The sequence below is a fragment of the Pipistrellus hanaki genome, assembly GCF_964339955.1.
Source record: "Pipistrellus hanaki genome assembly, chromosome: 6".
Lineage (NCBI taxonomy): Eukaryota > Metazoa > Chordata > Mammalia > Chiroptera > Vespertilionidae > Pipistrellus > Pipistrellus hanaki.
In genome coordinates, this window is record NC_140508.1 from 23,603,700 (window position 1) to 23,628,130 (window position 24,431).

The 24,431-nt window shown below is 39.6% G+C and overlaps 1 protein-coding gene across 4 annotated transcripts in view; it reads left to right on the top strand.

Annotated features, from left to right (window-relative positions):
• Positions 1–24,431, top strand: part of TASP1 (taspase 1) — a 244,006-nt gene that overhangs the window by 181,738 nt on the left and 37,837 nt on the right. For 2 of the 4 annotated variants that reach the window (XM_084887644.1, XM_084887645.1), the window contains one exon: positions 6,372–6,482. The exons of the other annotated variants lie outside the window; for them this stretch is intronic. In XM_084887644.1, coding sequence (XP_084743770.1) covers positions 6,372–6,482 — 111 coding nt within the window. The remainder of the gene's footprint in view (positions 1–6,371; positions 6,483–24,431) is intronic. 4 annotated transcript variants of the gene reach the window in all.

Consider the following 24,431-nt stretch of genomic DNA (forward strand, 5'->3'; position numbering starts at 1 on the left):
ATACAATTTTATTAAATTATGTTCATATGAAAATTCCAGTGAGAGTGGGAGACAGGAGTACTAAGCAAGCCTATTTTTAAAATCATATGGAAAAATCACATGAAAGTGACAAAGAATATTGTGAAAAAACTGAATAATGAGAGGAAACTGGCCCGATCAGATAGAATATAATGTCAAGCTATCATAATTAAAGCCATTCAGTATCTGTGGAATAGTTTCATCAGTGGAACAGGATAATGTAGGTATAAATATAAATACATGTGGAAATGTAATATGTAATAAAAATGAATTTTGCATCAGTGGGTAAGAGATAAATTTGCCAACAGACTTATGTTAGGCAATTTGCTGACCATTTAGGAAAAAAGTAGTAGAGCAGGCCCTCCCCTGCAGGCCTTACACCAGAAGTAGTTCCTGATGGACTAAAGTTTCAGATGTAAAAACTGAGATTATGAAAATGCTAACAAAAAACATGGACATCTTATTTCATAATTTTGGATTACAGAAGGTCTTTCAGTAAAACGTCCAATACAGAAACTCTAAGGGAAAAAGAAGGATAAATTTGACACATAAGCATTAAAAGCTTATCTATTAAAAAAAAAAAAATAAAAAATAAAAATTTTTAAAAAGATATAGGACAAACTGGGAAACATATTTGCAAAGATGTGACCATGACTTATTGATTGAATATGTTAAGGTTCTGATTATAGTTTGATGGAATGGAATGGAATTTTATGTCCTGAAACAAGTTAACTTCCTGTCTTTCACATTTTGGTAGATACGGGATTTCAAAAGGGTCCTTGACTTCACTCAACTCTCCTCTTTAAAAGGTTAAATTAGAGTGTTTAACACAATGCTTATTACCAGCAAACTGTACATACTGTGGTACTGTGTAGAGGTGGGTTTTGAGGAACAGGTGTAGATCTCAGGGCTTGTAGCGAGAGAACTGAGGCATTGGTTTTGTTTTCTGTCTCCCCTTCCTCCCCCGCCCTTCCTCTTCATGTTTCTGTAGGCCTGTCATTCACCTCCCTGTGCCTCAGCTTCTTTCTTCCCTTCCTTTGGTTTCTCACCTATCAAATGAATCTAGTAATAATCATTCCATTGGGATTTGTGTGAGGGCAGGAAATGATAGAATGAAGGTAGGTTTATACAAGTTTAATAGGATAATGGCAGCAATCTGTAGATTTTTCTTCCAGGGCTGAATATGGTGGCACTTTAAGAAGGAGCCAATGCTTTGAACTTAGTAAGTAACAGGCTCCTCTCAAGGTCTTCACATCACTGTGCTCATACTTCATGTCTATAAAAGACATGTAAACTAACAAAGGCATTTTTAGAGGAGAGGTCCTTGGTCCTTCAGGAAGTATAAACTGTTACCCTGCTTCTGTGTTTACAGAATATTTGTAATCTTTATCATTCTTTTGGAGTTAGAGGTATGTGTTTTCATTAGAAAACATTCATTATTCCCCAGTTGTTCATTTTCTTGCTCACCTAACCACCCAACCATCTGTCTCTGTGGGTATCGGTATATTTATTTTTCCCAAAGTATGTGTAATTCCTCCAAGAGAAAATGGCATTCAAGTGAATTGGCACATAGACATTAAAAAGAAGAAATCCCCAGAAATATGTTTAAAAGACAGAGGTCCTTTGTTCAATGTGATTGGAAGATGGAATACTAGCAGCTGCCGTCCAACTACAGACTCACTCTCTTAATAAGTTCTCACATGTTGAAGAGGGAGTGTTGTATCAGGTTTTGCAAAAGGTGCTTGCTGGCATCAGGTAATGGCTGGTTGCTGCTTATGGGTAGGCATGAGTCTCTAAAGCTGACAGTACGCCTAGGACTATTCCTGTTCGAACTGGTGGAAATACCAAGGACTATTAATCTAGTCTCCTGATTTTTCAAATGAGGGACTAATGCAAGGCACAGAGAGGTGAAGTGGATTGTCTAAGCTCAAGTAGGATCCTGGGTGCCTGGCTCCATACCCCAGTGTTGTCTCCATTTGTGTTTTGTGTTTATCTGGGAATTTGTCTGTCTGTCTTTCTGTGACCCAACTCCATGGCCTCTTGATCACAATTGATTGTTCTAGGCTTGATTCCTGACCAAAACCAGGCCAGTCTGGTTCCCTATCTTTCTGAGTCTGATTGATGGCCCCAAGAATGATAAATCTGATAAAGAGAGGAAGTCTCTCTGGTGGATTAAAGTCACGTATACAGCTCTGGGCTGTGATGGGCAATGCCATCCCTAGTCGAGGAAGCTATTTTTGGCTGTTCTTTAAAACCATCACATCCTTACCCTTCCAAAAGTTTGGATTTTTTTTCTTTTGGATTTTATGACTCAACAATTATTGTTTTTACTTAAAATTCTTCTAATTGCAATTCTCAAAATAATATTGATTAATATTCCCATTGACTTATTTTTTTTTAATACTTAGAGTGATTCTCCTTTTCATTTTTTCATATTCTTCATCCTTAAAGATTATGGCACAAAATACAGTAAGTAGTTGTCTCATTTTTTATAGTCTGAGTTTACAATCTAATTGAATGTCCAGATTGTACACATTTGCTCACAGTGAATGTGTTTCTTACCATCTGTAATTATAATTTTATTCCAGAGTAATTATAGACTGGGCATTTAAATAATCTATTTGAGACATTTTATTAGGGTGAAGGAGGCTTAATTATTATCATTTCTTTAATCTTCTTCACTTATTTTAAGCAACTCCTTGCATATGTATTAATATTTTTCCATTAATTTTTGAGAGAGAGAGAGAGAGGGAGAGAGAGAGAGAGAGAGAGAGAGAAAGAAAACATCAATATGAGAGACATCAATTGATTGCCTCCTGTATGTATCCCGACTGAGGCCAGGGATTGAACCTGCAACCCAGTTACCTGCCCTTGTCTGGAAATTGAACCCATGAACCTTGGGTGGGCAGGCTGATGTTCTGTCCACTGAGAAATACCAGCCAGGGCAGACACCAGTTTTCTGTATGGGTATAGAAAGCATCTACCACCTTGCCCAACATGTCACTCCATGTTAATTTTTCTTTTCTTACCGGGAACAATAAGAATAGTGTTTCCTTTTAGACAGAGACTACTTAACATTTTAACTGGGAAATTGATACCCTATCACCACCCCTCTTAATTGCTGAATGTCAGCTGAGCACTGGTTCCAGCTGTTGTAGGTTATCCAGGTAGGTACCTTAATAGATTTTGTTCAACATGATAATCCTTGAGAACCAGCAAAATGCTATGAAGTGTCTTCCTACCATCAGCATTGCTACCACCAAATGTTTAGTACCTTAGAGCAGCGTTTTTCAACCGCTGCTCCGCGGCACACTATTGCCTGGTGTGCCGTAGGTGCAGACAAGACAAGAATTTTATAATTTTTCACTATTTTGTTTACTTAATATTTCATAATAAAGTAATTATAAAATACTTTCTTTGTGTTTATTTGATTCCTATTCAAGAGAATTACTTTATATATAGTCAATATAGGCACAGAGTTAAATTTTTTAACATTTTCTAATGGTGGTGTGCCTCGTGATTTTTTTCATGAAACAAGTGTGCCTTTGCCCAAAAAAGGTTGAAAAACACTGCCTTAGAGGATACGAAGTTCACGTATATAAAATCAATCCTCATAACAGCCCAGAAAGATGTCTTTTAATTAAAGAAGCTGAAGCATAGATTGTTTTAAAATATATTTGCTGAAGAACACAATTGTGATCCTGGAACTTAAAAAAAAATTTTCTGTCTGAGTCAGCATTTTTTTTTAACATCATAGTGATAATATGAAATCTGAGTACTTCCCATGAAAAATTTGGAATCTTTCAATATCTCTAATTCTTGTTTCATTAAATTATTGAATGAGTTGATACCAAGGATGAGGAACCCTGACATTAAGCTTCCCTGGTGACTTGGGACCCCACCCCCTTTAGAGCACTCACATACGGTCTTATCGTCCTCATGTCTCACACCACACAAGTCAGGAGTGAGTGTGTTTGTTTTGAGGAGATTGGGGATGGGGAAGGTGGTGCATGAGTGAAAGCACTTTGTTAGTCACTAAGAGGGTTTGAAAGGTGAATCAGATATCCTCACCCCACAGATCCTGGGTCTGTATAAAGGCAGTGAGCTGAAGAACAGATTCAGTTAATGGAAGGAACGGGAGCCTGGAAGGATAGTTCATAACCATAGACCTTGGGCAAATGAGATTCAAGAAGTCCAAATTTGGCTAGAGTATATCATGTGTAAAAATAAATAGAGAAGGTTGGGAAGGGAGAGAAGGATTAGGTAAGGGTTAGTATTTTCAACATTCTTCTTTGGGCAGTTTGGAACCATTGATGGTTTTTGAATGGTTTGGTAATGTGATTATAGCTTGGACACATATTTCTTATTCGAGTAAACTTTGATATATCTGTTTCCCATGTCCCTCACATAAACAGCCCCATTGGTTCTACTACTTACAGAATAAATTGTGGGCTTACCACTCTGCTCCACTGCCACTAGCTCACCCAAGTCCCTGTCATCTCTCAGCTGGGTTGCCATGGCAGCTTCTTTGGTGGCTTGCTGCTTTCTTTCTTGCCCTGCCAACTAGTCCAGTGCAAATAAAAACTATAATTGTCCTGGTTAAAGTCCTGCATCATCTTTTCATCACACTTGGAGTAAAATCCAAACTCCTTGTCTCTCTGAACACATGGTTTACCATCTCTTCCCCTCTCCCATTTGGCTCTTGCCCCTCTGGCCTCCTCTGTGTTTTCTGAACCCAAGCTCCTTCCCACCTCAGAGTCTGTGCATTTGTTTGGTTGATCTGCCTAGAATACTCTTTCCCCAGACCTTCACATGATTATTAGCTCCTTCCCAAAAGATGCCTTCCCTGCCCCTTGATGTACAGTGGTCCCTGGCCCAGTCACACCCTCTGTCATTTACTGGGAATCATTTTTTTTTTCATTTACTTACTACTATCTAATTGGGTTTCTTTATTGACTTGAGTTTATTGTCCCCCAACCTGCTCAACTGGATGTGAGCAGGGATTTCATTTGGTTCACTGCTGTATCATCAATACCTAGAAAAGTTCTAGCACATAATACATATTTATTGAATTAATCAATTTAGAGATCTGAATGAGTGGGGCAGGGAGGCCAGACCAGAGCCTGCTGCAGTGTTGGCAGTACAGGGTGCACTGAGAGGCTTTTCAGAGGAAGCAAGGGGCAGAGGCAGGGTTTGCCATAGCTTGGAGTGCTGAGTCATTGGAGAGGGAAGAGGTAGAGACATTTGAACTTGGACCAGCTGTAAGGAACCCAGGATTCTTTTGACACAGCCAACCATCTTTATTGCAACCCCATTCCATACTCCTGCCTTCAGAAGAACTTGAAGCCTCCAACTTCTGGTGCTCTTTGGGTTTTTTGACAAAACTGAGTGATTTTCTATAGGAATCCCCTCACTCCAACCAACCTCTCCTCCACCCACCCACCCACCCACCCAACTCCTTGGAAGCTTAGGGTTCAGCTTTCATAGGTCTCCTTTGCCCATTTTGTTTCTGGTCACCCCCACCCCCCATGTCTTTTTCTCTGTCCTTATTGGGCCTTCCCTTTTATCTTCTTTTCCCCTTAGCTTACTGGGATTTGAGGAAAGAGTGGAGATGTGTTTCATCTACTAACTTTAACCAGAGCTCCCCCAAATCCAGTTTGGTTGGCTTTTATTTTTACTAATTTCTTTGCTAGCATATGGGTTCACATGCTCACTTGCTAAGCCAGATGTTTGAGGAAGATGTCCTTGGGGAAGAGGCAAGAGGGGTCCTAAAATGTCGTGTTCTTGAAATGCTCACGGCGGCTCAGTGTGTGAGATCCCAGAGGCCAGTCATTTCCAACCACTGGACTCTCATAGAAATGTAGTTTCACCCTTGTTTGTGTAAACCTTCGGGAGTGTTTTAACATGTTTGTAATAAAATTTGTGGCTTATTGTTTAAAATTGAATTTAAGGTACTAAATCAAAGCTTTTGGTGGCATGCCCCTGACAGCAGGGAGAGCCTGGGAAGTGATCCCTAAGAGCTGATCAAAGGGAATTGCTGAGCATTTTTTTTTTTTCTGTATTTGTATTTGGTCCTTTAATCTGGTAGTGTTTCCAGTTCCATTCTGAATACAATAATGCACACTTCACCCCCACTCAAGTCTTCTTGGCAGCATCTGGCACCGACTTTGCCAAATGACCCCTGTTCAGGCATCAGCCTGCCTTTGCTATCAAGCCTATACAAGGCAGGAACAATGGTGATTGTCAGGAAATGGGCATCGTTCAAGATCTTATTCATAGCACATTTTTGTTGTAGTAATCAAATGAAAATAGTAAAATTGACTGAGAAGTGATCACTAGTCATTTCTGCCTAGGTTCACCTTTCCTGGCCAGTGAAGATGGTGTGCTTGGAGGAGTGATTGTTCTTCGATCTTGCAGATGTTCTGCAGAGCCTGACTCCTCCCAAAATAAGCAGACACTTCTAGGTAAGCTGGACATAAACAGCATGTGTGTGTCTTACTCTTTAATTTTTTCAAGACAAGGAAAGATTTATATCCTTAAGTCAATAAGCTGTGGGAGAGCCAGGATGCTCTGTTGACATGTAACGTTTTCTATTCTCCTGATCTTTTTGCATAGATAAACATCCAAAAGATGAATGTTTACTTCTGAGTCTCTGCGTAGAGAATAGTTTTCAAATGGGCTTAGCACCAAGGACCTTCACAAAAGCTCAATATTAAGAATATGGGACCACGTATTTATCCCCTGCCTTATTCTACAAAACATTTGAGATGACCCATAACAATATACACAGTAACATAGAGAGTTCCTTCCTGTCCTCCCTCCCAAAAAGTAATCAGAACCATGTGAAGAACTACTGGCCTAGAAATCCATCCTGACTCCATTGCTTATTAGCTGCGACACCTTCATGCATCAGTCTTACTGCTCTTTGTCACTTCCACATCTGTAAAATAAGGACATCTGCCATGTCCTCTCATAAAGCTGTGGTGAGGACGGACCAAATGAGTGTTTTTCAGATTTGCAGATGTTCATCCAGATGTGTGCTTTTGTGTCTAGCCAAATGCATCAGTGGGGATAAAACCCAGTCTGCTCTCCACTTGCCATGGCCCAAGCTTGTGGGCTATCTTTGCCTATGGGGTATCTTTTTCTAACTCATCCACCCAGAGGGGGCATTTAGAAAAATCTGCATAAAGGTACCACATAAACTAGCAAGGAGCTTTGTATGTTATTTTTTAATTGACTTTTAATTGAAGTATACATACATGTAGAAAAGTGCACAAATCATAGCTGCAACTGCTTGACAAATTAATACAAAGTGAACCCACCTATGTAAGCAGTACCCATATAAAAAAAAATAGAACTTTACTACTTCTCCAGAACACCTCCTGTAATCCCTCCCAGTCTCTACTCCCTCCAAAGTTAACCACTATGCTGACTTCTTTTTTCTTTTTTTAAATATACTTCATTGATTTTTTTTCAGAGAGGAAGAGAGAGGGATAAAGAGTTAGAAACATCGATGTGAGAGAATCATCGATCAGCTGCCTCTTGCACACCCCCTACTAGGGATGTGCCCGCAACCACGGTACATGCCCTTGGCCAGAATCGAACCTGGGACCTTTTAGTCCACAAGCCGATGCTCTATCCACTGAGCCAAACCGGTTTCGGCCACTATGCTGACTTTTAACACCATGATTAGCTTTGTTTGGTTTTATATTTTATATAAATGAAATCATAGGATGTGCACTATTTGTGTCTGATGTGGTCACTCAACTTTAAGCCTGTTAAATTCATCCATTTATTACATATGTCATTGGTTTCTTCATTTCCATTGTTGTATAGTATTTCCTTTTATGGATATTCCAGTCTGTATTTATCCATTCTTCTCTAAGTATTTTTTATATGAGCAGTATAGATAATTTACAGGTAGTTCAAACCTTTGTATAAAATTCCTTATAGAAAGTGTGGGTGGTGCCTGATCTATGTTGTATGACTGTTGTGGATTGTTATAGTACATGTCTCTTCATACCCTGAGGTTCTGTGAGTATAAAATAGAAGACTGAGCATTTCTTATGAGTATAAACAATATTTTCTCTATAGAAGCCCAAAGAGATTTCATAAAATCTTTCTCCTCATTTTTCAAAGGAAAAAAAAAAAAGTACTCTTATATAAAAGGCCTCTTTCTCCACCTGGATTCTGACCACCAACCTCATCATATTTTTGGTAATCTCTTTCTCTTTCTACCTATTATACTTGAAATTTGTGCACAGGGGAGTAGGGTTGTTCCTCAGGCCAGCCTGCACCATCTCCAATCTGGGACCCTTCAAGGGATGTCCGACTGCCCGTTTAGGCCCGATCCCTGTGTGATTTGGACTAAACGGGCAATTGGACATCCCTCTCATAATCCAGGACTGTTGGCTCCCAAATGCTCACCTGCCTGACTGCCTGATTGCCTCTAACCACTTCTGCCTACCAGCCTGATCACCCCTTAATTACTCCCCTGCCAGCCTGATCAACGCCTAACTGCTCCTCTGCCAGCCTGATAGCCCCTCCCCTGCTGGCCTGATTGCCCACAACTGCCCTCCCCTGCTGGCCATCTTGTGGCAGCCATCTTGTGTACACATGGGGGTGGCCATCTTGTGTGTTGGAGTGAGGGTCAATTTGCGTATTACCCTTTTATTATGTAGGATATTGATTTGGCTTTGGAAATTTTTTTTTAAATGTCTACCTTTTAAAAAACAAACCAGTCTATAATAATAAAAGCATAATATGCTAATTAGATCAGCTGTCCTTCCAGTCTGCCTTCTGGATGAAGCTGGGGCTGCAAGGGAAGCACAAGTCCCGGGTGCCTGCTGGCATCCAGAGGGAAGCCTGGGTCCTTGGTGCCAGAGGGAATTCGGTGCCTGCAGCCTGGGGAAGGAAGGCCTACTCTTGCACGAATTTCGTGCATTGGGCCTCTAGTAAATAAATAAATGGCCACTTTTTGTTAAACTAGGGCACATTAACCATTTGCTTCTTAGTCATTGATGAATCTTTGAATATCTCTCCCAGTAGAGAGTTTGATTTTAGAATATGCAGAGGATGTAGCTGGGCTTTCCAAAAAAAAAAACAAAAAAAACAAACTCAGAATAACCATTGATATGAGGAGTTGGGAGGACAGTTATTAAAACTGCTTCATGGACTGATCTGGACAGAGGGTTCGTTCTTTACTGAGCCTGGACTCTTGCCCATTAGAATCAATCCTGAAGGTTTCAAGGTATTTTTGGTGGTATCATATAAAAATGCATATTTAAGAATAAATATAGAATTTTTGCTTATGTTACATAGTTTTTATTAGCAAGTTGTAATTTTCTCTGTCTTAAGAAGAATGAAATGTAGTGTCAATTTATGAAATAAGTAAAATTTGTTAAAGTGAACTAGGATTGATGTTTGTGAGGTTTACCTACTAAAGCCCACTGAATACTAGTATCAACTCATAGATGCTACAAACTACATAAATGTTTACATTTTTGGCTTTAAAAAAGTTATGTATATTCAGTATGTTGTAAGAAAGCAAACATGGAACAGAAGGATAGGAAGGGAGATGAAAAGCCATCTTTACTGCCCCATTCTTAGAGCCACCAGTCTCTGGATCTGGTTATTGTTGTGGGAAACACCTTCACTCTATGGGATGTATTCATGCTTCTATTTCTGGATTAGTCAGTAACTTATGCCTCTTTGTTGGGGAGGGGATGAGGGGATTAACACAACTCACACCAGTTCCACTCCCCTTTCTTCCTGACTTTTGTTAGAATTTTACTCTAGCTTGAAATTATATTTTTAAATTTTATTGCTACTTTAACACACTATTTCTTGACCCATCAATTTTATATAATCAACTATCCCTCACTTCTTAAACTGTGTAAGAATAGGAAAGTTCAAGTGCTTCTTTCCTTTTTCCTCCTCCTCTCCCTCCCAACCCTACCTAACCTCTAGCAACCATATCATTATTGTCATGGTTATAAACATTTACATTCTGTCCTATAGCTATACTTATCTCTACTTATCTTTGATAAGAGATTGATTCCAAACAGTGCCAATTAGTAATCAGCATTAACAGTATCAAGATTGTGTAAGTACCCTGTTTCCCTGAAAATAAGACAGTGTCTTATATTAATTTTTGCTCCCAAAGATGCGCTAGGTCTTATTTTCAGGGGATATCTTATTTTTCCATGAAGAAGAATACGGTACACATTTATTGTTAAATGAAAATAAATGAAGCTGGGGCTGCAAGGGAAGCACAAGTCCTGGGTGCCTGCTGGCATCCAGAGGGAAGCCTGGGTCCTGGGTGCCAGAGGGAATTCGGTGCCTGCAGCCTGGGGAAGGAAGGCCTACTCTTGCGCATTGGGCCTCTAGTAAATAAATAAATGGCCACTTTTTGTTAAACTAGGGCACATTAACTATTTGCTTAATGGTTAATAAAAAGAAATTTATTACCTGTATACGGTCTGGTAATACGGTAGTTGTCAACACAAACCAGACAAACTGTGAATCCTACAGTATCAAGAATTTACTTATTTATTCAATGACAATCATGTCATCATGTTCTGGAACATCATCATAACAATCCAATTCCTGAATTTCCTGGTGAATTTCTTGTGAGTCCATTTCTTTCAGAATCAGTGGATCAAATCTCTCATGATTAGCAATAGCACTGTCTTTAAATGAGTACTTCTTGTCAAGGTAGCCTGCTCGTATTGCAATTGCAATGCAACTGTCAGTGATTTTCTCCCATGAATTCTTCACCCAAGACACAAGTTCTTGCAGTTTAGGTTTCACAAAGTTTCCACATTGATTTCTCTCCATTCTATTTTCAGTGTAGTCATTAATTTCCATGCGCAAATTGTCTTTGAATGGCTTGTTTATTGCAATATCAAGAGTCTGGAGATAGGCCGTCATTCCTGCGGGAATCATTATGTGATCTATTTTTCTTTCGTGAAGAAATGTCTTCGTATCTTTAGCGCGGTGATTGCTGGCTGCATCCCAGACTGGCATACCTCTTTGGCTCCCTTGCATAACAAGTGGCAGCATTAAATCGACTCACTTCCTTATAACTGCTTGTGTGGCCCAGGCTTTTTCAGTTTCAAGAATAAAAACGCCCAAAACACGTTCAGTCTTTTCCTGCTTGCCCTTAGAAATGATTAAAGGTGAGATTTTAGTGCCATCCAGACGAATTGCCAAAATACAGGAAACATGTGCACTTTCGTAAGCAGTGGAGGGAATGTACACTAAGGAGGTACCCCGCTGTTCAATTGTTTGAGATGATTGGCCCATAAACACTGCAGTTTCACCCATAGCTATCATGTTGGAAAGATTGTATTTAGAGAAGTCAGCATCATCAATAAAGGACTTGAATGCAAGTGCTCGCTTAATAACTTGAGTATCTTACAACCTAAACAATTTTGTAGATTTTCTTAAAGACAGTTCACTTCGCTGAAGGAAATTATCCAGCCAGTGTTGTGATGCTTTGAAGTCTTCAGGAGCTATGTCAAACTGTGGTGCCATTGCAAGGCAAATTCTTGAATCTGAGCCCTATTCACAGCCAAAGCCTTTGCTCTCCTGTCAACAATCCATTCACAGATCGGGTCTTCCAGCTTGGAAAATAATGGTTACTGACCTGATCCACACTTGCGCTTTTTAGCATTTCCCTTGTCCACTTGTTCAATGAGGTTACCATACTCTGCTCGCCATTTTCGCTCCAGTCGGATACTCAACATCTTCTCTTTGCAGAAAGCAGTAAGATTTTGGCCCCAAGAGTCTTCCACGATTCCTTTCTTGTACTCCACGGAGTAGCTTTTTCTTTTTGCGCTCATTTCTAGGGGTAAAAAAAAGGAATTGGGGTATCAAGGTGGGGGGAGGAGGATCACTTAAAATGACACGGGGGGAATCAGAGGGGGGAATCAAAATGGCACAGGAGAATCAGAGGGGGGATTATCATTTTAGTAACCCCTTTTGATCCTCCTGTGTCATTTTGACTGCCCCCTCTGATCCTTCTGTGTCATTTTAAGTGATCCTCCTCCCCCTACCCCTGTGCCACTGAACACCTTCACCCTACCCCTTTATCAGACATTTACCCCCTGGGGCCTGCCTGGGGACTGTCACTGGGCTTTCTGGGGCCTGGATCTGGGCTGGAGCAGGGTTTGCCACTGACTGAGAACCTTCAGTCATCATGAGGGTGGCCAGGAGCATCAGGTAGTGTCACCAGAGACAGACCAGCACTCACCACCTTCGCCACGTCCCTTCCGCTCTAATCCTCCTGTTCTTCTACACGCATCTGCAAAAGTTTCCTCCTCTCTCCGGCCCCGCACTCACCGTTCACTCTGATCTCCGCTCTGCCTCCACACAGCAGTGACGTCAGGACTCCGCGTAAGGTCACTGATTGCTAGACGCCAGTCGGGGCGGCCCTAGCTACCAGTTTACGGTAAATTAATTTTCATTCTGAGACAGAGCCTGGAGGGGCCTTATTTTCGGGGGATGCCTTATATTTCACTCAGAAGGAAACCTGTAAGTAGGTCTTATTTTCGGAGGATGTTTTATTTTCGGGGAAACACGGTAGTATTCACTGCAGATCCCGGTAGTGGAAGAGTATACCTATATGGAAAGTGTCTGTCATAAACCTCTGCCTGCAAAATGAGAATATTTCAAATGTGAAGCTCAGGTGGATTCTTTTGTGTGGTACCCCATCAATTGCCCCAAATCAGGTCACAACTTCATTTGCTTCATATTTGGACCATGACTTCTCATTTATTACTTTATAAAACTCATGGTTCCTTAATACTTAGTAGTATCTATTAACCAAGACTTCTCAGAAGCCTTTCTTTCCTACACATCCAAATAAAACACAATAAGGCCCAAAAGCTCTAGCCAGTTTTGTGCAGTAGTTAGAGCCTCAGCCCATGGACTGAAGGGTTCCTGGTTTAATTTCTGGCCTGGTCTTGGTTGGGGTGTATGTGGGAGGCAACCAATCAATATGTCTCTCTCACAACAGCTTTCTCTCTCTCTTTCTTTCTCTCTCTCTTCCCCCCTTCCCCACTTCCATCCCCCCTCTTCCTTCCCTTTCATTCTCTAAAAACCAATGGAAAAATATCGTAGGAGGAGTATTAAAAAAAAATTAAAATTACTATATATTGGTCAATCACTTTTTTGGATAGAATAATCAAAACAATTTCTAACTTCAGCTTTTTCTGTACCTACTCTTCTGAAAACCGTAAGTGGTGTTTTCATTCAATTAAATCCCATTGTCACTTGATAGAATATCTAGAATGGCATTACTGAACCACTCCTCTTAACAAATACCTCAATTACAAGAGCCCCAGTGGGTACCTTCAAGTGTGGGATGACTCAAATACAAGTATTTTCAAGATTTGTTCTTCCTTTACTGATTCACGAATAGAGTTAGAGAATCTCAGTATGAAGGAAGCCTCAAAGTTATCTTGTGTGACTTTGTTACATGTGCTTTGCCCGTAAGTTGTTTGCAAAAGGTGGAGCTTAATTCCTCTCCCCTTGAGAGTCCTGTCCAATACATAAAAATACGGCAAAGTGACATTGTACAATTTTTGAGGATAGGTCAAAAGAGGCATTTAGCTTTCTCCTTGCTGTTACTGTTGGAACACTCATCCTGGGAAAGGCTAACAGCCATCTTGTGAGGACACTCACACAGCATGTGGTCAAAAAGTGTGATCTCCTTCCAAAACCCAATGAGACTTCCTGTCAACAGCCTCACCTCTAAGTGTGAGCCTTCGGATGACTGCCCCCCTGGGCAGATTTCTTGATTGAAATCTCATGAGAAACTCCTTAATTCCTCACTCACAGTAACTGAGATAATAAATGTTTGTTGTTTTAAATGGCTAGATTTTTGTGATAATTTATGCAGCAATAGATAACAAACCTTCTCACTGTCAAATGGTCCTCTAATTTGTGTAACAATCTACAATGGCAAATCAGGATGCTCTATTGCATCTGTAGGCAACTCAGACTTCAGACTTCACTATGCATCACTGAATCCTGGTTCCCTTCTTTGGAGCCTCTGGGACAGATATGAGCAGTGCCCTCCACTTTGCAGGCCCTAGTCACTTGTTTCCAGACTGTCTCCTTCCCACCTCTACTCATCTTCCACTTCCATACTGCCACCAGACTTCTCTCTATATAGAGAACCCAATTATGGTCTGAGAAACAAGGGAAGTTAGGAAAAAATCAGACTGTCCTGAAGCAGAAAGGGCAAAAAAGAGAACCTGACCCAACTGTGACTTAGAGAGCTACACCAATCGCAGGATCAGAGGGATGATAGTGGTTAAAATAAGAGCCATATAAGTATATGTAATTAGTTTGTGTGTTTAAATGTTGAATAACTTCCTATCCTATCTATTAAAGAGGGAATATGCTAATTGACCCTCATGCTGTCCCAAAGATTGTGGTGCCCACAGCCAATAAGGAGGGAATATGCTAATTGACTGCCCCACCCTCAAAGATGGTGGCGCCCACAGCCAATAAGGAGAGAACATGCTAATTGACTGCCATGCCCTCAATGATGGTGGTGCCCACAGCTACAAGATAGCAGCGCCCAGTCCCCTCAGCCCCACTAACACCCAGGGCTTCAGAGTCCCCTAGTCCCCTTAGGCCCCCAACCATCCAGGGCTGGCCCAAGGAGCAGGCAAGCCTTGGATGGTGGCTTCCCAGCCGCCCAGGGATGCCCGAGGCTCAGGTAACCAGGGCTGGCCCAGGCTTGCACTGCTGGCAGTGGCAGCAGCAGAAGTGTGATGGAGGCATCACCTTCCCCTGATCGCCAGTTCCCCTCCTTCCCCTGAGGGCTCCTGGACTGTGAGAGGGGCAGGCCGGGCTGAGGGGACCCCCCCCCCCCAATCTCCAGTACATGAATTTTCATGTACCAGGCCTCTAGTAAAAATAAAATATATATTCTTTATCACTCTCATGCTCTCTACTTTTATTTCTTCAATGAGGTTGCACGCACACACTCACAGTTCTACCTCAGTTGCTCATTTCCCTACAAGGTAACTTAACTTAATGGGAAATGCACTTCCTTCATATGACCCCAGAACATGCTTTCAGTGCTGTTTCTGACTACTACTTGTTTTTCTCTACTCATCTGCAAAGCCCCAAGTTCTGGCCACTACAAATTGCTTAGTTGTCTTCCAAAGGGTGAGTCCCAACCTCCCATTTCCCACCCCCAGTAGCTTTCACAAGCTGTCACTGTTGCTTAAAATGCCCTGGGCCAATTACATTCCTTCTTTAAGACCTGAGTCAGAAGGGAATCTTCCTACAATCCTTTGGAAGCCCTTCTCCCAGGTGATTTGTTCCTTTCTTGTGTTCTATTTGCAACATGCAGTTGGCACTCACCATGACACTTCCTAGTCATGTGTTAAAGTGTCTGCTCTTCCCTCCAGGCCAGCACTTATTAACTTTTTTTCTGAAATCAATCATTTCAAAGGAATAGTGAACCTAGTGGCTCACATGGACAGTAGAGGGGTTTGAAATATCTTTTCAATTATTAGAAGATTCCATTGCCTTATAAGACTCACACTACCAGATTGTGAATCATTTGAGGACAACTTTCTACTTACCCTCCATAGTAGGCTCCCAATAATTAATAGATGAATAAATTAAGCACCAAATAGAATATCCTTATTGATAATTTAGCAGAAATTTTGAAAGAAATTGGCCACTCTTTTAGAAAAATGAGAAGTCACAGGAAATAACCTCACAAGCTTTCGAAAAACAAACAATATTGGTAGAAAGTTTTGGATAATGATGAATGCACAGGAAAAAGAAGATAGTTTGGAGACAGTTTCAATGGATCATAGAAGAGAGCCCCAAAAACAGACTTGTGAAAGGACAATTTGGATGTGAATGTGTTTGTAGCACCCGTCCTCCCACCTCCTACCCCCCCCCCCCCCCCCCCCAGATCACAAATGCTGGCAAAGCCTCGCCTACAAATCACTGCTTTAATGCAAAGCAAATGCTTGTCCCTGGAATGAAACAGCTGAAAAGAATTAATTTTCCTTGCTTTTAGAGAAGAAAAACCAATATATTTTTACCTGCTAAAGTGCAATTACATATGTTTTCCAGGCCACTATAGAAGTTGAGGCCACTGTATGTAGTATGGTTAATAATAGTATAAATAAACACAGATTCGTTTTAAGCTTGTGATTCAATACAAGTAATTAGAATATATGCAAATAAGTAGCGTAAAAGGCCAATCTCACTATATGGATACATTTTCTCTCATGTAGCCTGCCCTCCCTCTGCTGTTGGGAGCCTGACAGACTTTGCGAACTTCAGGAGCACCTGCCTTAGAGTGATTAATAGGAAGCAGTGAGTATGGAGACCAATGAGAAACAGATTCCATGTATTTAAGGGAAATCTTAAGCAATTCAGAATAGGAGGCATAGGGACCCTTAAGAGGGTGAAAAGGCTGTTTGACAGCGGCCTTTGTGATAAGCCTATTTTGCAATCCTTCATCCTAAATAGATTTGAGACCCACAGATAAGCCAGTGCCTGATCATATGGTAAACACACATGGTAGTTTTTACTTTCCCTTAAAGTTAAGCTCACCTTACTCAGGTTCTTGCAATCTAGGAATATGTTCATGATGCTGACAATGGAGTTTATATACAATATTCCAAAAATTTATGTGGAAACAAAAAAGATCTCAAATAGCCTCAGCAATCTTGAGAAAAGAAGAACTTGGAGGTATCACATGCCTGATGTCAAACTATACTACAAGGCCACTGTAATCAAAACAGAGTAGTCCTAGCATAAGAACAGGCATATACAATAGGTCAATGGAACAGAGCAGAGCCTAGATATCAATGTACGTATGTCAAATTGATATTTGACAAAGAAACTAAGAGTATACAATGGAGTAAAGACAGTCTGTTCAATAAATGGTGTTGGGAAAATGGAATAAATACATGCAAAAAAAAAAATGAAACTAGACCACCAATTTACACGATACACAAGAATAAACTTAAAATGGATAAAATAATTAAATATGAGTCACAAAACCTTAAAAATCTTGGAAGAAAACATAGGCAGTAAAATCTCAAGCATCTCTCATAGCAGTATTTTTACCAATATATCTCTTAGGGCAAGGGAAATTAGGAAAAAAATAAACAAATGGCACTGCATCAAACTAAAAAGATCTGATAAGGTGAAAATTTCCAAAATATATAAAGAACTTATACAATTTAACACCAGGAAGACAAACAATCCAATTAAAAATGTGCAAAAGACCTGCATAGATACTTTGCCAAAGAGGACATACAAATGGCCAGTAAATATGACAAAATGCTCAGTATCCCTAATCATCAGAGAGATTAAAACCATAATGGAAAAAAAAAAAAAGTAATGAGATATGACTTCACACCTACCAGAATGGCTACCATCAATAAATCAAACAACAGGCGTGGCAAGGATGTGAAGAAAAGGAAACCCTCGTGCACTGTTACGGGAATACAGACTAGTACAGCTACTGTGGAAAACAGTATGGAGTTACCTCAAAAAATAAAATAATGGAACTGCATTTGACCCAGGGATCACACTTTTGGGAATACAGCAGGTCCTTGGGTTACTTTGGACATCTTTTCCTATGGCACAACGTATCGTGATTTCCACCGTAAGTCAGAACCCAACTACATAAGCACCTATGCCACACATGGAGCACATACACAGCAGTAATGAAGTGAAACAGTAAAAAAAAAAAAAAAAATTTAAAAAGATAACAATTCCTGACCTTTACTTGTGGTAAATAAATAACAAAAAACAAAATACATATATACATACATCAAAATGACGGAACTTTTTTTTAAAATAAATAAATGGGAGATGGCATTGTAACCACAAAATGACATACATTGAGTCCGACATAACCCGAGAACTGTCTGTATACCCTAAGAATTCCAAAACACCAATTGGAAAGAATACATACACCCTATGTTTTTAGCAGCATTATTTTTTAATAATGGGAGAATAGAAGAAGGAGAGAGAGATAGAAACATTGAGAATGGAAGCATTGATCAGCTGCCTCCTGCACGCCCACTACTGGGGATTGAGCCCGCAACCTGGGCATGTGCCCTGACTGGTAATTGAACTGTGACCTCCTGTTTCATAGGTTGATGCTCAACCACTAAGCAACGCCAGCTGGGACATAGCAGCATTATTTACAATAATCTGGAAACAGACCAAGTGCCCATCAGTAGATGAGTGGATAAAAAGGTGTGGTACATTTACACAATGGAATACTATGCAGCTGTAAAAAATGGAAATCTTACCTTTTGCAATAGCATGGGTGGACCTGGAGGTTATTATGCTAAATGAAATAAGCCAGTCTGTGAAAGACAAGTACCATATGATCTAATTTACTATATATGGAATCTAATGAACAAAACAAAATGATGAGCAAAATAAAGCAGAGTCATAGATACATGGATCAGAGTGATAACTGTTAGCAGGGAGCGGGGCTGGGGACGGCTGGGGCGAGTGTGTGGACAGCATGAAAGAAGGTGAAGGGATTAGCCAAAGAACATTTATACACAACCCATAGACATAGACAACTATGGTGATGGCCAGAGGGAAGGGGTGGTGGTAGAGGGTGGTCATAGGCAAGAAGGGGGGATATGAACATCTGTAATAGTGTCAACAATAAAAATAAACTTCAAAAAAAGAATGTAATATATTTGTAAGTTATAAAGGACAATAATAAAATGAGCACCTGTGGACCTGCCATTCAGCTTAAGAAATTGCCCATTACCCGTAAGTTTGAAGCCCCATGTGGGCCTGTCTGCACTTTACATAAATGATATATCATATGGTTTCTTCTATGAGAGGTTTTGCAGTTTTTTACATATTTAACAGAATAATGAGTTCCTTCATCATTCTAGACTTAGCTCTATCAAGTCAAACTGTTCTTCAGTTGCCAGTTAGAACTTGAATGTGGTGCTCCCTCTCCTTTCAGAACAAGTGCTACTTTTGTCACTGTTACCAAAATTAGCTATAGTTAAAATTTTTAAAAAAATGTTCAGTAGAATTGGTGCTTCCCAGAACATGAAAAAGATAAAATGTCATTTTACTGTTAGTTAAAATTCTAAACCGTCTTTTGGTTTTACTGGCATTAAAAATTTGACAAGCATGTAGAAACACAAACACTTCAAAGGAACTTCATTCTTGGGGCCCCAACAATATCACTTATTTCCAATTCATGGCACATGCTACCATGAGCTCTTATGACTAGGCTTCTGCTGGGCTCACACAATCATAAAAATAACCCTCAAAGAGAAGGCAAATCAGCTATTAGAATGTTATTAGGAAAAGAGGCATGTATGGATGTTCATCTGCTGTTAATAACTTTCCTTTAAAATGCAACTAACACATTGGTCTCTAAGAGGGTTCAGTGTTGTGCATGGAAGCTCACTTCTTTAGTGGCTCAGTAGTGCTTTGGGATTGTTACAACTTTATTCTAGTTTTAAGAGATCAACTGGGACTAGTGGCCGGGTGCACGGTTCGTGCACATTGAAAGGAAATTAATTAGAAGAAATATTTTAATATCTCGATTTGCCCTTTCTTTATAATAGAAGTGTCAACCAAATTCACAGTTGACAATGACAGATGGAAACACATGTGTGTGATTGGTGCCAGTGAGAGCTTTATATATATTGTGCATGCACGAGTCAACGTTTATTTTTAAATTGCCATTGTGCGTCATATGTACCAGACTGTGGGACAGTCGGGTCACTTAGCATTTTATATAGAGATCAGATGGAAAGAAGCAAATGAAATAATTTATTCTTAGAGGCAAAATACCATGTCTTAAGGTAGACGTGCTATTTCAGCTTATCAACAATTGAGTTGAATTAATCTGTTGAAGTAGTGCTCTGAGATTTATATAATTCAGAATTAGCACTTGTGTTTTTATTTTATTTTTATTTTTTTAAATATATTTTATTGATTTTTTACAGAGAGGAAGAGAGAGGGATAGAGAGTTAGAAACATCGATGAGAGAGAATCATCAATCAGCTGCCTCTTGCACACCCCCTACTGGGGACGTGCCCACAACCAAGGTTCATGCCCTTGACTGGAATCGAACCTAGGACCTTTCAGTCCGCAGGTCGACGCTCTATCCACTGAGCCAAACTGGTTTTGGCGTTATTTTATTTTAAATTACAGTTTGCATTCAGCCATATTTTGTATTAATTTCAGATATACAACATTGCAGTGAGATAATCACATACTTTACAAAGTGCCCAGCTATCACTGTATATAGTTATTACAGTATGGTTGACTATATTCCCTATACTGTATTTTACAATCCCATGACTATTTTGTAGCTACCAATTGATACTTCTAGTGTTTTTTTTCTTTGCGGGGGAGGAGAGTGTTGTTGTTTCTCTTAATTTTTATTTTTAAAATACATAGATATTATTATAATTTGTTTTGTTTGCTTTTAAACAACTTTTCTTCCTTTAAATATCACTAGTCTACTTTTTACAATTGCAAATAAATTTCCATCCATAATTTTCTTCTCCATTATAAGAAGTATAGTTCTAGCTATAATCTAACGATATAGTTTTTTTGGCCACAAGGTTTTCCATCTGAAATTAAAAAAACACACAAAGATTTATGAATAGAATTCTAGTGATTAAGTACTTCTTATTACTCTGGTTCCCCTAAAACTCAGAAAAACATTTTGACAAATTTTATAGTCAATTTTCATGTGCTCAAACAGTAATAAATCCTAAAAAAATATTTGTTGTATGAATGAACTCATATTTCAATGAAACATGTTTTACTAAGAATGCTTTTCTTTTCAGCAGAGAACTTCCAAGCCCTAGCCAGTGGCCCCTCGTTCCTGCAGTTTCTAATACAATAAAATGATAAAACAGGAAGAGAATAGAAATGTCCTTCAGGGTTTGTGTTCCTATTTGACCCACATCCTTCTCTTCCCTTTCAGGCAGCACCCTTCTTTAGTCTTGAACAAGTCAGAGTGAACCTTGGGAAGGGAAGATAATTATTTCCTTGGCTTAGTATAACTGGCTTCTATAGAACTTAATCCCCAACCCTCCCAGGACAGTGCAGAGGTGAAAGTTTTTCAGGGAAGCAAGCCAACTCAGCTACTTCATGGCCATAATGGGCCAAGTATTATATGAATCTCAAGGATTCTATGTCAGGATAGTAAAGCATCCTTGTATGAAACTCCCATTGGGTTTTAAAGAAAAAACAACCATGGAGGGAAATCTCCGATGAATTATTCCTTATTGAATATCTCTATTCAATAAGGAATAATGTAAACCCTGTGCAGAATGTCCTCGGGTAAGCCATTTGACCTAAAACTAAGGAGCAGCAGCTGACTTGGCAACTGTTCATCCCAAGCCAGTTCTGTGTGTTTTTTTTTTGTTTTTTGGGTTTTTTTTTTATTTGTTTGTTTTTAAGACGGTTCTGTTTTAGAGTTCTATTTTTCATGCAAGAAACCCTGGGATGGGAAGCCAGGCAGTGAGGTTCTTTGTTTTGTATGTTTTTTAATCCTAACCCAAGAAACATGGTCTGGACCGGGGCTTGAACCCACAACCAAAGTATGTGCCCCAACTGGGAGCCGACTCCTTCTCATGGTTTAAGTGTATGGTTCTGTTCATGCCCAAAGGCCCCATGCTGATAACCAGTGGTCGGGCCCTTTACAAGTCTGAATTGAAGGCCACAATGCAGAGCTAAAGGCCCTCTTCCAGAGTTCTGCAAGTTGGAAAACCCCAAAAAAGGGAAAAAGAAAAAAAGAAAAAAGAAAAAAAAGTCTCCAAGTCTGCGGATAATGCCACCAATGGGGAAATGCTAGAAGAGAATGAAGCTGGGGGCTGAGGTGGGTCCCGTATCCCCAGCTTGCTTGCTGTTCCTGCCTCATCTCTTTCCTGCCACACCCCAGGCTCTCACATGCAGGTTCTACTCCCCTAGGACTGTCAGTGCGCAGGGTCTCCCTGCCCCCAGCCCAGTCCCCCAACCCAACCCACTTCCAACAACAACCAGCTCCAACTGACTGGTCTTGGGAGCCACCAAAGATTACTTTAAATAGAAAAGATAAGTTGAATAATAAAATCGGGAGTTAAAAAAATGGTAACATCCCACTACCATTTCATAAAATTTCAGTAATTCAGAATATCATAATCTAAACACGTAAGAAATTAATTCTTTGTAGATAATATAGATTAACAGGGTAATTGAGGTTCCTAGGGAGATATATATGTGTATAAATATAATTTTTTTTTAAAATAGGACATGAATGAAAACAACAAAATTTAGAAGTTTCAGAAGGGATAGATTGTAAAAAATAGATTGCCCTCTACTCAACTTTCTGACTCAACCAGTTCCTAAGATCTTCTAGAGAGAGATCCCATGTATTTGTAAACACGTTCATCTATGTGCTTTTTAAATTTTTTGTCACAAAAATGGTTGCACACCTCTATAAATCATCCTCCACTTTATCTTTTATTTTAGATGAACTATATATTTTGCAGATTAGTGTTTTTTCAAACTGAAGTTATATTAATGAGGTCTAAAATCAATTTAATGAGTCATAAGCATAATCTTTTTAATGCATTGGGTAGAATACCAGTTGTTGCTAATAAAATGGTATTATTTTATGTAATTTTAGTTACAAAAATGTGTTATAGTAAGTGAAAATATATGGGGCTGTTTCTTTTGTATATGTGTGTGTGTGTGTGTGTTTTCTTTATTGTTGTTCATGGTCAAAAGTTTGAAAAACATTTAGTACAGATAGTTCCATATCATGTATGTAGAGCTACTTCCTTTGTTTTTTAATTGTTGTGTTGTATTCCATTGAATTGATTAGTATAGTTATATGTATACTAGAGGTCCGATGCATGAAATTTATGCAAGAGTAGGCCTTCCTTCCTTTAGCTGCCTGCACTGGCTTCCCTCTGGCACCCAGTATCCAGACTTCCCTCACAGACCTGGCTTCGTCCAAAATATTGTATGGAAGGATGTCAAGTCTAATTAGCATATTACACTTTTATTATTATAGATAGTCCCAACAATGGGCAATTAAGCTATTTCCAGTTTCTTCCTAGTTAAAACTACTTCAATGAATATCTTTTTTTTTCTAGTCATAAATGATAACTCAGGTTTTAATATTTGTTTCATTGATTTCAGAGAAGGGAGAGGGAGAGAGAGAGAGAAACATCAGTGATGAGAGAATCATTGATTGGCTGCCACCTGCATGCACCCCACTGGGAATTGAGCTCACAACCCAGGCATATGCCTTGATCAGGAATTGAACCATGATCTCCTGGTTCATAGGTCAGCACTCAACCACTGAGCTATGCTGGCTGGACCAATGAATAATAGCTTTTTGAAGGTGCTCTTTTATAAATATAAATGCATATTTGCAGAACCAATACCTAGAAGTAGAATTGTGAGGTCAAAGGATATGTCATTTTGTTAACTAGAGTCAATCCTCATTATTTGTAAGTTTCATATTTATTAATTTTCCTACTTGGAGAAATTTATTCTTAATCTCAAAATTAGCACTCCCAGCACTTTCACAGCCATTTGTGGTATGGGCAGAGTGGTGAAAAAGCTGAGTCACCTGACATGCACATTCCCAGTTTATGTGCACAAGCTGATATTCTGCCTTCTTATCTCAGCTTATAAACAAGTGTCTTTTCTATGGTCTATTTGTGCCACATTTTTCACGGTTTTGTGCTTTTTGTTGATGATTTTGCTGTTTAAAATGGCCCCAAACATAATGTTGAATTGCTGTCTAGTGTTCCTAAGTGCAAGCAGGTTGTGTAGAAATGTATATGGCCCAGTTGGCATGGCTCAGTGGTTAAGTATCAACCATGAACCAGGAGGTTCAATTCCCAGTCAGGGCCCAAGTCAGGGGCCTGCAAGAGGCAGCTGAACAATGTTTCTATCTTCTCTCCCTCTTCCTTCCTCTCTCTCTAAAAAATCAATAAAAACATATCTAAAAAAAGAAAGAAAATGTGTGTGTGGGACAAGCTTCACTCAAGCAATAGTTTTAATGCTGTTGACATGAGTTCAAAATTAATGAACCAACAATACTATCTATCCAGAAAAAGGAAGAGGTAGTCACTGATCTGTATATTGTTCCAGAAACTGATAAAGTAACCTCTATGGTACATAATGGAAGCCATGGAGAAGTTGGAAATATAGTTCAATTTGTGGATTCATGAGAAGATGGCAGTAAAAAGAGCATAGGGGCCAGCATTATTATTTTTTTTAATATATTTTATTGATTTTTTACAGAGCGGAAGAGAGAGGGATAGAGAGTTAGAAACATCAATGAGAGAGAATCACCGATCAGCTGCCTCCTGCACACCCCCACTGGGGATGTGCCCGCAACC